Below are 15964 nucleotides of genomic sequence, written 5' to 3'. Positions count from 1 at the left end.
GACTTACACGGGGATGATGACAGGAATGGCAGGAGGTTCGTTCATCTGACGAGGTTCCGTTCCGACCCACGACTCTCTCTCTCTCTCTGTCGGTAACACTGGGATTCTCCTCTCCAGTACCTCGAACCCAGCTCCAGCCTCGAACCCAGCTCAGCAGCATGCACAGCTTCTCGTACCAGCCTCTCGTACCAGCCCAGCAGCATGTACCCTCCTTGCGCGCGATTGTCACACGCCTATCTCAAGCGGGGCGTGACACGCCCTCGGCCGTTTGGGTCCCACCCCCGTGCTCTGTTTTGTGGCCTTATATGGCAATGCCACGGTCTTGTTACCTTATTTGGGTATGGAGCTGAACAGCCCGCCCCCCCCCCTACGCCCCCATCCCTCCCCCCCCCCCCCCCCCCCCGTGGCGAGCCATGGGCTTGTAGCCTTACTTGGGCATTGAGCTGAACAGCCCCGCCCCCGTGGCACGCCATGGCTTGTCTCTTCTCGGCGACCCCGCCCTTCTTGTTCAAACAGAGCACGGAGCACATATTCACCATGGCAGCGAACGCCGCTTCCAAACCAGGGCCAGTTGAGAGGGCGCGCACGCCACGCTTGTCAAGCGGTTTTGCACAGAGAGGGAGAGTTTGACTGGGAAATGCAATCCTTGAAGGGGACCTATCTTATTTCAATTGGTGCAATGCAGAGTCAACTAGTGGAAAAACAGAGCCTTAAACTAATACACATAATAAAGAAATAACTATATAGAGAGGTTCTATGGTTCTCTACGTGTGTGCGATGGACTAACTAAAAGGCCGACCTTTGATCTTTACACAAATTGATGGAGGTATTTACAAAGAATTACTATTATTTACAGAGGGTGATATTTACAACACATGATTCTCAAATCCGCAACAATATCATCCGGGGTCAACACATCATCAGGGGTCAACATATCATCCGGGGTCAATATATCATCAGGGGTCAACATATTGTTGTGTGTGTACCCTGTAGTGAACACCGCAGGGCGACACGGATGGCCAAACGAGCTTTAACTCCAAGGTGTTCAATCCAGTGATGATGGTATTCTTTATATGCGAGGGAAAGGAGAACGACGAACTTACCTGGACAGCTTCCACCCGACGTCTTCAAACCTGCGATTAATCAATTAACTCAAACCGACACAGAATTGAAATGTACAAAAATACCAGCTTTATTAAATAAATGCCAGTGACAGAAAAAAAAACGGCAAAATAAGATCCTAAACGGGACCGCCCCAGCAGACTCGAATACAGACAAAGGGAAAAATAACTATGAAAATAAATGCATTAGTTTGTGGGCACTTAGCTCTGAGCAGCTCTTGAACCTCGTCAGGTATCGTCCCGGTTTGTCACAGGCCTCTACGTCCTTGCGCGGGATACACAGGCTGCACTGCCACGAGCGGGAACTAGGTCTCCTGTGCAATCCGTGCCTCTCGCCGCCGAGCGCAAAGTCAGCAGGCCGCGCCCATTCCACTCGCCACCGCTCGTCAATGAATTCCCTTTGCGCAGGAGCGCTATGAACTCCGACCACTCACCGTGAACTCCCGAAGCAGAGCGAGATATCAAATCGTGACCGTTCACCACCAAAGCCAGAAGATGAGAGGAAGTCACGAGAGGAAAATGTCGGGGAGAGCGTTCTTTTATACTCGAGGCTCTGACGTCATCCGTGCTGGCTCCACCAATCCAATAGTCCCATCTTAGCATTCCTTGCTCCAATCAATCCTGGACCAATCACTCTTCTTCGGGGCGTAGCCTTACGGTACTGCCTGCTTGATGTGGCGATGTTGCGGCTGGCAATGCCAGTGGTATTGTTCAATGTCTTGTTCCGGTCGCTTTTATTTAGTGTTATAAATGCGTGATTTCTGTCTAGGTGTGTGTGCTGCTGGTGTCATAAGGAACAGAGGAAAAATAACAGAGGCCATTACATACAGGGGATTAATTACCCATGATCCATAACTAATTAACATAACCCCATCCCTCGTGATGGGAGCGCACGTACACGACATACGGTCTACCGGATCCCTACTTATGACATATGGGGTTTCTTCTTCTTCACGACAGTCGGAGCACACTACCTATGCAATTCTACCTGGACTAAGGTAATCATTGCCTACCCCCTACAAACGTAACAATATCATCCGGGGTCAAAATATCGTCGGGGTCAATACATCGTCAGGGGTCAACATATCATCAGGGGTCAACACAGACAACAGGATGCAGATGATCAAACACAAAGGCTACCATTTAATTCTTTATCTATGATATTTGATTCTGAATTCAAAAGTAAATCGTGAAATATGGGTAATCTCGTTCTGTCAAGTCGTCCGACTTATGGTGACATTCATGATCAGATTTTTCCAAACATCCCGATCCTGCACTGATTCCCGACACCCTGGTAGAGACAGCCAGGTTAAATCCTTTACCCTATCCATCCAGATCCAGCACATCCATGGTCGACCTCTTCCTCTTCTTCTCTCAACAATATACATACCCAGCCAGCATGGTTGATTTCTCCAGAATTTCTGCATACATTATGTGTCCAAAGTATGACAGTCTCTGTTTTATCATCAACGCTTCTAATATACATGGCGGTGGTGATATATAATTTATTCAAGCCTTTATTTGTTTGTTACCTCCATCACTGAAGATGGACGAAGGTTACGTTTTCACCCCCTGTCTATTTGTCCGTCTGTGAGCAGAATATCTCAAAAAGTTATGGACGGATTCGGACAAAACTTGGTGGATGAGTTGGTTAAGTGACAAGAACAAGCCAATTCGATTTTGGTTCAGGCCCGAATCCAGATCCAGCCTACCAGTGGGATAAACAAGAATGACCGCACTGTTGTCACAACCAGCTGCGATCAAATCTGGAAACGATCGATTGGGAAACACATTTAATGCGTTATTAAAAGATTAACTGGACACCTCTTAACCATGACACCATCCACCACAGTTACATCAGAACGAGCTGATTCGTCAAACAGTCACGGATTGCTTAACCCCAATGAGGTCGTTCAAAAATTACGTAAAGATATATTTTTTAGTAACTTGCATAACATAATACTTGATTACGTCACGTAACACTTCATTACCGTGCGTTCTGACGGGTTTTATTAAACCTTACTAATATTCGACACGAGCAGAGTTACCCGGCGTTGCCCGGAAAATAAAGTCAGTCACGTGTGTGTAGTGGGCTTTTCATAGTCAGAGGAAGCCACGCCCCTCGTCTAAATCTGATGTGCCCATGTTTTTTGTCATGAAAAGTTACCCCCCAATGGACCCCCTCTTCCCTCTCTAAGTCACTTCCTTAGGCTGTCCATGAGGCACAACCGAACAAACATATTGTTACAGACGCGGTTTTAGATGTTATATTGACCGAGCGGTGGTGTATTTAACCGCGTCCGAACAGTTACTCCCCGATTAAAACCCGATTCCACCCGACGTTGACCAGATCGCCCCACAGATATTCAATCGGGAAATCTCTAAAGCGACCGAAAGAGAAGGAAAAGAAGAAGAAGAAGAATGCGGAGGAAGAACAGATTTATTATACACACACAAGCAATGGATGGAAGAAGCAGTAACACAGCGAATCGTTAACTTACACTATTCATTTTTACTTAGCCCCAAGACAACAAGCAGGACAGGACGTTCACACTTACACAGGGGATAATGCAGGCAGGTAGGGCTTGAGGTGGATTGCTTGATAGGGAGGCAAAGTCGGGAGGCCGCAGCTCGCAATTCCTCGCGGTTTTGGCGGGAAACCCTCCGTCGTGTATCCGCTGCGGTAGACGTCACGCGCTGGTTCGGCACACCTGCTCCTCTTCTTGAGGTGGAGCCGTCTCCTTCCTTTCAGCGCGTCTCTCCAAAGCTGGTTTCCTTGCCGAGTACCTCTCCTCTTTGGCTTGGAGCGTTTCGCATCTCACCGCCCTCTTGGTGCAGTCTCTTTGCTCATCTCCCAAGGCCTCTCTCAGTCATCTGGTAAAGCAGTCCCTTACAGTCGCTTTTATCACCTCGGGCGAAATCAAGCCGCCGGCTCCGAGGGCACGCCTACCGGGTCGCTCACCGCGGTGTTGATTGGCTGTTAGGGCTGGTTCACTCCTTCCCTCTTATGACGAGGTGGAGACACGCCTTTCTTCCCCAACCCTACCTCGTGGCCAATGGTGGTTTGAAGAAAACCGCCCAAAATGCAGAAGGCAATTGGAAGGGAGGTTTTGGGGAAATTGGAAGGGCCTACGCTTATTTTGTTTGATACAATGCAAAGTCAATCTAGTGGGAAACACATATTTAGCCTACATGGAATAAGGAAATACACTATTTAAAAGATATATCGTGACCTGCGTGTAAGTTTCATGGAATTAACTAGGAGGCCGACTGCGACCATTATTTACATTAACAGGGTGTTACCGTACTTTTGTAACGTTCACATTGTAACGTTTCCACATTCGTTACACTGCACCCTCCTTTCTTCAGGCCCGTCCTCGGGCCTATTAAACTTTAACTTAGTGTGACACGTAGGTGTAATTCCCTCTACAATTAACCTGACCCTGAGTGTGACAATCTTAAAACACAAATAAGTATGTCCCCCTATTGCATTGCACCCTGTCTAACAGACTCAAGCCCACAGCTAACCGAATTACGGAATTATTCTCAAACTATACATTTACGGTGGGGAGCATCTATCTATAATTCCAGTAATCTCTGTGTGTATGTTTGTATGTTTGTATGTTTGTCTGTGACCGCTGTTTCTCGACAACCACGGGTCCGATATACTTGAAACTTGCCAGGTATATTGCTGGGGACCCGAGGATGTGCCTTTTCAAGGTTTCATATTAATCGGACAAGTAGTTACCGAGCTATGTCCAAAAAACGATTCAACCAATCAGAGAGCAGCGAGCTATCACGTGTGCCGAACGTGCCGAACAGACTCTGCCTCGGACGGCACATTTGAGAGCGTATTCATTTATTTCACGTTGGCAAACTATGTTGGCGTTCAACTATGTTTTAAAACTAATTAAAACTAATTTGCGATTCTTTCGCTTTCCTGCGCGTTTGGGCACGCTATGGCGATTTCTTTACCAAACTCCGCAAGCCGTTCGCTTTGGACCAAACCATTTCATGTAAATAGAGGGGGGGGATTGTCACCGTACTCGCAAGCCGTTCGCTTTGGACCAAACCATTTCATGTAAATAGAGGGGGGGGGATTGTCACCGTACTCGCAAGCCGTTCGCTTTGGACCAAACCATTTCATGTAAATAGAGGGGGGGGGGATATAATTTTAGATATAGATATAGTACGGGCATGCCCTAGTTATTTACAATGACGTGATTTCTTATTTACAACGCAACCCAGGACCTGTGTTTTTTTTTTTTTTTCTTTTTAGGGAACAAGAGAAAGAAATTCCTGTTGGGAGGGAGGAGACAGCACGCATTGCATCGATGCACCAGTACCAATACCATCAAAGCACCCAAAAGCACCAAACACCACAAAGCACCACAAAGCACCCAAAAGCACCATCCGGTGCACAGTCACCATGGTTCATAATAAACACAACAAAACAACTGGTGGTGGTCTTCTCTTTCTCTGCTGGGCCGATGTTCTTCCCGACGTCTTCTGGCTTCATGCGGCCTAGTTGGAAATAATAAAAAGCACAACTTGTGTCCATTTTTATTTAGGGCCCCAGGGGCCAACTAAGGGTGGTCCACCTGTTTGGCATAGGTGCCACCTTACCGAGGTCCGCAAGCAAGATTCCCTGGCCACTATGGCCGGTCTCCAACAGAGGTGCCCTGCCCCAGAACCTGGGGTCCATCAAGTGGTACTTGGCCGCAGAACAGCGGTCCATACAGTGGTACATCAACGCAATGCATGCTGGTTCTGGGAATCTCGGGCGCACAATGGCCACCTCACGCACGCTCCCATCGGCACCCAATGGCGCACAGGTCATGTGGGAGACAAAAGAAAGACAATTGAGCGAGGGGTAAGGTCACAAGGGTACACGTCAATAAGGCAATGCAAGGTGAAATGCGTACGGAGGGCGAAGTGAGAAAGCTCGTCCCTACCGTACGTCACCCCCCTGTCACCTACCCTACCCTTACCCCATATGTACAAAAATCTACCCATTTACAAATTCGTCACTACTGTCACGTCTTCCCCATATTTCCCCTATACCAAATTCGTCTCCACAATCCCTTTACTTCAAAATTTGCCATCACCAATTCATCATCAATCCTCATAAGGAGGGAGAGATGGAATTACGCACAATGTCACACCCACGTCATGATGCGTCTCACAATCCAAACATTTGCATCATAAAAAATAATCAAAACATGGCATGGTGTGGAGTACCTGTCACCTCAGGTGAGTGGATGCAGATGGTGCGAGGAGATCCTTCATCCTAACTATTTTCTAAATGACTTTAACACACTTTACACTACCCGGGGTCTTTCCCTGCCAATCCATTGGCCAACTTACACTATGGGTTCTAAAAACCAATTCCCATTGACCAAACTGTGGTGCTTCTCAATTTGGGGTCTCACTCCCCCGATTCATCTCCCGGTGCTCTCGCACAATTTCTGGGCTGCGACGTCTAGCTCTCCCAACAGGTCTACCCACCTGCACACCTCCACCACTGTAGTTGCCACCCGAGCTTACCTAGCTCCTCACCCTAACCTAACTAACTGGGGACAGCCCCTCTCCTGGCTCTGTCACCCCATGGTGCCCTCTGGCACTGGGCTACCCGGGTCCGTCCTCCGGATCCTCGGGCCCCATCCACAACAACTACTACCGGCTCCCAGAGCCCACCTGCGGCCTCACCTGGCCGACATCCTCACAGTGGTGGAGTGCCCAAACCAACTACACACACTAACAGGCTACACGCCCAGCCATTTCCACAACAGTAATGCACCTATCCACATACCATTCTGCCACCCGCACCACAGATGCCAATATCCAACCACAATTTACCTGTACCCTCTACCTAACACTTACACTACCCGCCCCGGGTATCCGTGATGGGGGTCCACTCTTCCCCCATTCACACCTTCGCACCATCCACTCCACTCCACAATTTCCACCATTCTCACTCCACGACCATCCATTCCAATACTCCAGATATTCCACACTACCATTTATTCCACACAGCCACATACACCTATTGTTGCACACCTGTGCCCTCACACCTGGTGCCACCTGCACCCTCCTTTCTTCCTGGACCATTTGGTCAACACAACACGCAATCACCACTACTCCCTCATACACTGCTCCACACACCTGTTCAGTTGCACACCTGTGCAATCACACCTGTTCCATTCTCACCTGTTCAATCCTCACACACACGGCATCATCTCAGCTAACTACTCCCCTCTGAAACTTGCGCTTCCCAGTCGTCCCTTTAAACTATTGCGCTCCCACGTCATTATAATCCACACTAATCTACCTGCGTCCCCACTACAGGTATCAGTCACTAACTAACCTTAACGTTACCTAATGTCATCTTCGCTAGATCCCTACAATTATCCAAGCCCTCCCTGGCTCGGTTGTCATAGCCACCCCATAAACTATTGCGCATTTGCCCCCACGTCTGTGAGGGATGGTGGATTTGCCATCCCACCACATCGGGGGTCTCTCACTATCAATTTTGTTCGTCCAGATTCCAACCAATTCAAAAATTTTCCATTTACTGCCAATTCTACTCACTTTTCTAAATTTCGTTTTAAATCACTATCACTATCACGATGACCATCATCACAGTCCGCTATATCCTAGCCTCGGTGCGTCATGACATCATTAAACTCGGCTTCGTAAAGCCGAGCAATGAATTCGGGTGGTTTGGTTGCCTGCAGGTTGAATCCGTCCGGCTTTCGGTTCAAGGGAGGTGGTTTGGTTGGACCGAGGCTCCACGCACCATCTCGGCGCGGCACCTTGCGGTCCCGGGCCCGATGGCTCAATCTCCCCCGGTCGGAACCCCGTCCCCACGAGGGGGCACCGTTCCGCTTCCTCCCACTCGCCCTCGAACCGGACCGGTCGCCTCGCCCGACAAAGCCCGGACTCGACCGTGCGGGGCGGGGCCAAGCCCGAATCGGCAACGACGCTTCGAAGAGAAGCGACGCAGCATCGATCCGCGCCGGGCCTCGCACCCAACCAAGCACCCCTCGCACCGAGTGCTTGCATCGGCTATCCGTCGCTCTAACCACTAAACCGGTTACCATCGGTGCTTCACTTGCATGCTTACAAGCATACGCTACCCCTTTCACCCTCACAAAACCTGGCGTTCCAACGCCGTCCGTACATTCCACCAACGCTCTCCCTGTTACACACCACACCTCTCGCGCACACTTTGGTCCACACCTCTCCTCCGTTACGTCCTCCGTAACACTCACCATGGGCGTGCACTCTTGCATCCACCCACTAACGCGCTCACATGGGCTCTCCCACACCCGCGCCATGACCAACTCAGGTGTGCTTCCTCCAATCCTCGCACACGTTCCACCACCACCTTACTCTCCGTGTCACACTTCGTACACCCCGACGTGCATTCTCGCTCGCACTCGGTTTCACACTCGCGCTCCGATGTGCCCTCTCGCACCTGCGCCATCACCAACTCACTATTCGTGTCACACTCCGTACACCCCGACGTGCATTCTCGCTCGCACTCGGTTTCACACTCGCGCTCCGATGTGCCCTCTCGCACCTGCGCCATCACCAACTCACTATTCGTGTCACTCTCCGTACACCCCGACGTGCATTCTCGCTCGCACTCGGTTTCACACTCGCGCTCCGATGTGCCCTCTCGCACCTGCGCCATCACCAACTCACTATTCGTGTCACTCTCCGTACACCCCGACGTGCATTCTCGCTCGCACTCGGTTTCACTCCCACACTTTATAACACACCCACTCGCCGACGCACACTTTTTCCTCCCACGCGTGCCATTTCCACTCACACGGGACCCTTCACCAACGCCCGGATGCTTCCTCGATCCCAAGCGCGCGAAAATTCTTTTGTCGCTAAACATCCTCCTGCAAAATCTACCCGCACAATATACAGCACGACTCACCTGGGGGATCCTTTTCTCCACGCGAACCTGCAAACTTCCATTCGGGTTAAGCACAGCATCGTGATGTGAGCAGGGACTTTGTACATAATCCATTTCTCCCTGCAATTCCCGGGCTACCTCCGTCATCTCTTCAATTTTAATTATTCCCGCTACTGCTTTTTCTTTATTAACCTCGACGACCGTTGGCTTTAATAAAACACCCTCCTCCACCTCAGCGGTCGCCGGCTTTTCCAAACCCCGTGTCGCGATTTCTACCCCCGTCATTGTACCCGTGCTTTTCTCAACTTCGTTCAACCGGCGCTTTTCGACCCGCGTTACTTCCTCGTGCACCCCTGGGACCCTTTCGCCCAACTTGCGGTCTCTGTCCCTCTGCTCCCTTGCCTCTGATATCCGTTTTTCCACTTCACACCTGGATTCCTCCCTCAATGTTTTTAGATCACACCCGGATTCGTCTGACATGGCGTCCCTCTTCCAATTATACATTGACTCTTCCATAGAGGCCCTCATTTGTGCCATAAATTGCTCCATGAGGGCCTGCATTTGGGCCATCCCTCCCACTTGTGCAGCGGGTGCGGCCGCCGTAGCTATGTGCGAGGCGCCATTTTGTGCGTCTGATACTCCCTCAACCGCCTCCTCATTGCTCCCCTCCATTTGATCCTGGGTTACTCCTAACCCCTCCTCTAGCTCACCCACCGGCATTCGATCGCCTTGATTGTCCATGGCGCGATCTCAAAATTCGGGTTTTGCTTTATAAAACAAAATAAATTTCGGCAGCTTGTAATTTTGAGCGCGTTAAGCGCGCTTCGGGTCCGATTTCGGGTCCGATCTCCCTCCTCGACACCAATTGTTACTCTAATAGTACAATTGGTGTTCCAAAATTTGGGCCTAACAAATTTAGTCCCAGGTCCGAATCCAACTCCTCGACACCAATTGTTACTCTAATAGTACAATTGGTGTTCCGAAATTTGGGCCTAACAAATTTAGTCCCAGGTCCGAATCCAACTCCTCGACACCAATTGTTACTGTACTAACACAATTGGTGTCCAAAATTTGGGCTAAATAAATTTAGTCCCAGGTTCGAATCCAACTCCTGACAACCAATTGTTACAGACGCGGTTTTAGATGTTATATTGACCGAGCGGTGGTGTATTTAACCGCGTCCGAACAGTTACTCCCCGATTAAAACCCGATTCCACCCGACGTTGACCAGATCGCCCCACAGATATTCAATCGGGAAATCTCTAAAGCGACCGAAAGAGAAGGAAAAGAAGAAGAAGAAGAATACGGAGGAAGAACAGATTTATTATACACACACAAGCAATGGATGGAAGAAGCAGTAACACAGCGAATCGTTAACTTACACTATTCATTTTTACTTAGCCCCAAGACAACGAGCAGGACAGGACGTTCACACTTACACAGGGGATAATGCAGGCAGGTAGGGCTTGAGGTGGATTGCTTGATAGGGAGGCAAAGTCGGGAGGCCGCAGCTCGCAATTCCTCGCGGTTTTGGCGGGAAACCCTCCGTCGTGTATCCGCTGCGGTAGACGTCACGCGCTGGTTCGGCACACCTGCTCCTCTTCTTGAGGTGGAGCCGTCTCCCTCCTTTCAGCGCGTCTCTTCAAAGCTGGTTTCCTTGCCGAGTACCTCTCCTCTTTGGCTTGGAGCGTTTCGCATCTCACCGCCCTCTTGGTGCAGTCTCTTTGCTCATCTCCCAAGGCCTCTCTCAGTCATCTGGTAAAGCAGTCCCTTACAGTCGCTTTTATCACCTCGGGCAAAATCAAGCCGCCGGCTCCGAGGGCACGCCTACCGGGTCGCTCACCGCGGTGTTGATTGGCTGTTAGGGCTGGTTCACTCCTTCCCTCTTATGACGAGGTGAAGACACGCCTTTCTTCCCCAACCCTACCTCGTGGCCAATGGTGGTTTGAAGAAAACCGCCCAAAATGCAGAAGGCAATTGGAAGGGAGGTTTTGGGGAAATTGGAAGGGCCTACGCTTATTTTGTTTGATACAATGCAAAGTCAATCTAGTGGGAAACACATATTTAGCCTACATGGAATAAGGAAATACACTATTTACCACCTTTAGAGGCCATTTTTCCCCGCAGGGCAGGGGTTGACCTTTTTTGGGCACCCTGGTCCCCTTTTTAAAGCAATGTTTTATGGCCGGATGCCCTTCCTGCCGCCAACCCGGTTAGTCGCCTCTTGCGACACACAGGGAATTACCAGTGAACTGGTACTCAATTTGCCGACCTCAGAAGGATGAACAGGCTGAGCCAATCCCCCTGGCGTTAATTCAGCAATCAACCAGGATTCAAACCCAGGATCCTAGGATCCCAAACCAGCACCCTAACTGCTAAGCCAACACCAGGCTTACAAATAGGATTATAGATATGGTTAAATTTTTCGGGGTCTCTCATCGTGAATAACAGTTGACCCAAACAAAACCAATGGAAATCTGACGCAACAAACCCAGGCAGTGTATAATCAGCAGAGGCCTACAGGCCTATTGTGTTAGACACACCAGAAAATCAAGATGGCGGCCATATAATTTCAGCTCGGCGCTATGTCGAGTGGAGTCGTGACAGATGTGGGTGTGGTCCGGCAGCTGTCTGACCAATGGGTGCACATTTCAAAAATCGACCCCCAAAAATAACCCCTACAACAGCAACACGAAGCTCCTGTAGACATGCGACAAGTCACAGGTAAAAATGTAAAATGTTTATTTTGGCGGAGGTATGTGCTCCACTGAGTGCAGTTCTAGTTATTCTTACAGTCCATGGAATTTTTAACATTCGTCCCCAAAGCCACATTTTCAAACTGTGAATCTTCTTCCTTTCTTTTTTTTTTCACTGTCCACGACTCACATCCATACATTAAATGGAAATACCAGAGCATTCACAAGCCTCTTCTTGGTTTGTTTTGTCACATCTTTGTCTTTCCAGAATTGCTGTTCTCCCCAATGCAAACCGTCAATTAGGCACCAAAATACCAGACTCATATACAAAGAACAAAGGGGCAAGAGAGGATTTGTGCAAGGGTGAGTCGGTGGCATGCAGATCGCTGGCACACACGGTTGGTGCGGCAGATGGCGATGAGGAGACATGAGGATGGGGATTGGAAGAGGCATCCTCGTCTCTCGGGAATAGTCCATCACGCTTGGACGAAGAAACAGAGAGGGCTTTCTGTTTTATAGTGGAATGGGAAAGAAGCTGACATCATCAGCGGAGGTGGAGGTGTGCGCATGCGTGAATAAAGGAACGTGGTTATTGCTTCCATTTTTCTGAGGCGTGTTTGATCGACTCAGTAATGTAGACTGGAATATTCGGGATATATTCACGTGTTCAGGATACGAAAAAATGGCGACGAGAATCATTGATTGTTTTGTAACCCAAAGAAACAGCAAAACTTGGCTGTTTGGAAGTATTGGAGCTTTTGATGAGAAAGTGGAGTGCTTGGATGACTATGTGGACAGATGCAATGCAGGTGAGGAGGTCAACACTAGCCGGGCGAAAGGTGGGAGCGCTTCTTTACAGACCGTCAGGACTTCCACGCAGGTGCTGTGGATGGGCAGGACTTCTGTGCAAATGCTGTTAACCATTGGGACGTCCACACAGGTGCTGTTGAGGAATTCACCGCCCTGAGAGGTGTCTGCTTCGAGATGTGATATGTTCCGTGTGCCATAATATGGGACATGTACGAAAGATGTGCCCCTTGAACAGTTCAACCAAATATGTGGATTTGTCGGTGAATGACAACATTGATTTGGACAGTGGTCAGGAAAGTGACCATGAGGCATCTGGTTCATACTGTAACAGTGCAACGACCCATGAGGTAAAGCCAGTAAGGCTCAGTGTGACGATTGGTCACACAGACATTGTCATGCAACTTGACACGGGAGCGTCATGCTCAACTGTTTCAGAAACTGTATATAGTGACAAGTTGTATGAATTTACATTGTACCACAATAAAATAACTTTACGCAGTTATACAGCGGAATTAGTTCCTATTGTTGGATGTACCAAGGTACCAGTACGGTATGGGAGTAACGAAGAGTTTATGTTAGAACCTCTTGTTGTGAAAGGGAATCATCCATCCTTATTTGGGAGGAACTGGCTAAGTCACACAGAATGGCACACAACCCAAGGTATTCTTCAAGTTAGATTTCACAGGTGCATTTAACCAGTTATTTCTGGATGAAGATTCCGCAAAGTTGATGATGTTGAGCACATAGAAGTGTTTATTGGTAACTAAACGTTTGTGTTTTGGTGTGAAAACTGCACCATCTCAGTTTCAGGCCACCATGGCCAATACTTTGGCACTGGTAGATCAAGAACTTTGTTACATTGATGATGTCACAGTAGCTTCCAAGACAGTTGAAGAGCATATTAGATATAGTTCTTGAGAAAGTGTTTGGTCGGCTTAGCAAACACACTGTCAATCCAAATGGGGAAAAATGCAAAATTTTATTTTGAAGAAATTTCTGAATTGAAATTGAAGAAATTGAAAATTTGAAGAAAGAAATTTTGAAGAAATTTTCTGGCCCAGAAATTTCTGGGCCCTGTGCTTTTTCTGGTCTTCATCGATGATCTCTCTGACTCTCTTGAAAATCCTCTCTATCTCTTTGCTGATGACTCCACTCTCTGTTGCTCCATTCCTCATCCCTCAGATCGGCAGTCTGCAGCCTCCTCACTCTCTGCAGACCTGGACAAAATCACAGACTGGGCAAACAAGTGGAACATGTCTTTCAATCCTGACAAATCTCACACTCTTACAATGTCTCTCCGAAAAGACCGACTGGACAACCCTCCCATCCACTTTCTGAATAATCCTCTCCAAGAAGTTCTGTCACTCAAGCTTTTGGGTCTCACTATCTGCCATGATCTTTCCTGGGAAAACCACATTTCAAATCTGGCCTCCAAAGCCAGTCGCCAACTGGGCATCCTCCATCGTGCGAAGTCCTTCCTCGGCACACCTGAACTTCGCACCACATACAAAGCTTTCATCCGCAGCTCAATGGAATACTGCTCTCCCCTCTGGGCTGGTGCTCCTGCCTCACACCTAGCTCGTCTTCACGCTGTTGAAACGAAAGCGTTCAGAATCATTGTATTCTCCCGTGATGAAGCTAACTCCGAGGGCCTTTCACTCACTCACCGCAGGCAGGTTGGTGGTCTTTCCGTCTTCTACCGACTCCTCTCCGGCCTTGCTCTCCCTTCTCGGTCTGTGCTCTGTCCCCCAAATATTCCTACAGGTCGCACAAGATCTGCCTGCAACCCTCTTATGGTTAAACTGCCAAAATCAAGACTCTCTGCTCACCTTCACTCTTTCATTCCTCTTTTCTCCCACCTCTGGAACAAACTCCCTCACTCTCTTCAATCCCACTCCTCCCTCCAGGTCTTTAAAACAGCTGTTCACCACCATCTCTTATCTTCCCCCATCCAAATCCTTGATCTTTTCTACCCCCGTTAATTTCACCCCAAATCCACTTTTTTGAAATACCAACTTCTTTCCTGGAAGTCCTTGGTGTCCTTGTGTTTTATATTTCTCCCACCCCCCCCCCCTTCCCACGCCTCCTCCCCCCCGAGCCATCTCCCTCCTTCACATCTCCCGATGTCCCTGCTCTCAAATGTTGTGTTTGTGTGCTTCCCCTTCTCTCCCCATCTTGTCTACCACTCCCCTTTTTATATACTTTGTTTGTCTGTTTGATTTGTTTGTGTGATAAATGCTCTTTCACGAGCCTCGATTCTGTATACAAAAAATAAATAAATAAATTTTAAAAAGGGGGAAAAAATCGAAAACGACAAAAAAAGTAATTTTTTAATGAAAATGAAAAAAAATATGAAAAGAGGCAGCACGCAAAGAGTTAATGAGCGTTATTTGATGTGAAATTCTCCACAGACGACTGATTTGTTGGTACTTTTATAGGTTTACATGTTTGTATCTTGGTAAGTTTTATTGTTTGCGGAATTGTGTGTCATTCCTACAAAGGAAGTTTTCCAACTTCCTGATATATCGTCAATTCAATTTTAAATTTGATATCAGATTTCAAGTTGGTGACTATTTATGCGATTATATCAAATTCATGAAAATGACAAAAAAAACAAACAATCATCTTCTTCATAGCCACTTCAAAATCATTTGTGTCCCCCCACTTTTAACGCCACTGGAGAGAGGTACCAACACCCACCCAATTTTCATGGTGACGATTGAAATCACCACACATGAGAAAGAGAGCGTTGGGATGAGTGGTTAAAAGTTAGTACATGGAGTCGTCACTCTGGAGGACGGTACAACACACAGACAAACAATACTTGGGAGTTGAGAGGAAGTCACAGTCGAAGGGGTTTGGGAGGTGTAAGATCAGTACACGGAGAGTGAGAAATGGAGTTCTTGATGTAAATTGCATCTCCGCCACCAGGATGGGGTTCAGGTCAGTGCCACGACGCCATTTGGACACACACAAGTACCCTGCAACAAATGCTGACAGGTAACAGACCTTTTGGAACGCTGTCCATATTTTCCATCCAATCATCATGTTGAAGGAGCAGGGCTCCTGCTTGAGACGGACGTAGTGACGGACAAGACACAAACTCGTCCGAGAAGATGTTTAATGTATAATCAACTCGGGAACTCTGAAAACCCGTTTATCGGGTTCGCATACATATAATCCAAGCCAAAAAGCATACGTCAGAACCAAAGCCACGCCTCTCAGGCGAGGCACGCTTTGGTGGTCATGTGACCGACAGGTGCAAGCAATTATAACCTCGGCGCCGCGGTTTGTCCGCCGGTTACGTCACCGGCTTGGGCAAGGAGATTATGTTGCTGGTCTCGAGCTTTGGGGGACCCATCGGTCGCTACAATGTAACTTTGTTTAAAAACGTCATCCATTTAATA

General features: G+C 48.4%; 1 protein-coding gene across 1 annotated transcript in view; it reads right to left on the bottom strand.

The window, feature by feature from the left end:
* LOC137427119 (cytoplasmic dynein 1 light intermediate chain 2) overlaps window positions 1-15673 on the bottom strand; it is a 39352-nt gene extending 23679 nt beyond the window's left edge. Inside the window, exon 1 of the mRNA XM_078778675.1 lies at window positions 15567-15673. Coding sequence (XP_078634801.1) covers window positions 15567-15605 — 39 coding nt within the window. The 5' untranslated portion in view covers window positions 15606-15673. The remainder of the gene's footprint in view (window positions 1-15566) is intronic.
* Window positions 15674-15964: the final 291 nt, after the last annotated feature.

The sequence above is a fragment of the Myxine glutinosa genome, chromosome 5 (assembly GCF_964187855.1).
Source record: "Myxine glutinosa chromosome 5, kmMyxGlut1.1, whole genome shotgun sequence".
NCBI classification, from domain to species: Eukaryota; Metazoa; Chordata; class Myxini; order Myxiniformes; family Myxinidae; genus Myxine; species Myxine glutinosa.
This window is presented reverse-complemented; position numbering and strand designations above follow the sequence as displayed.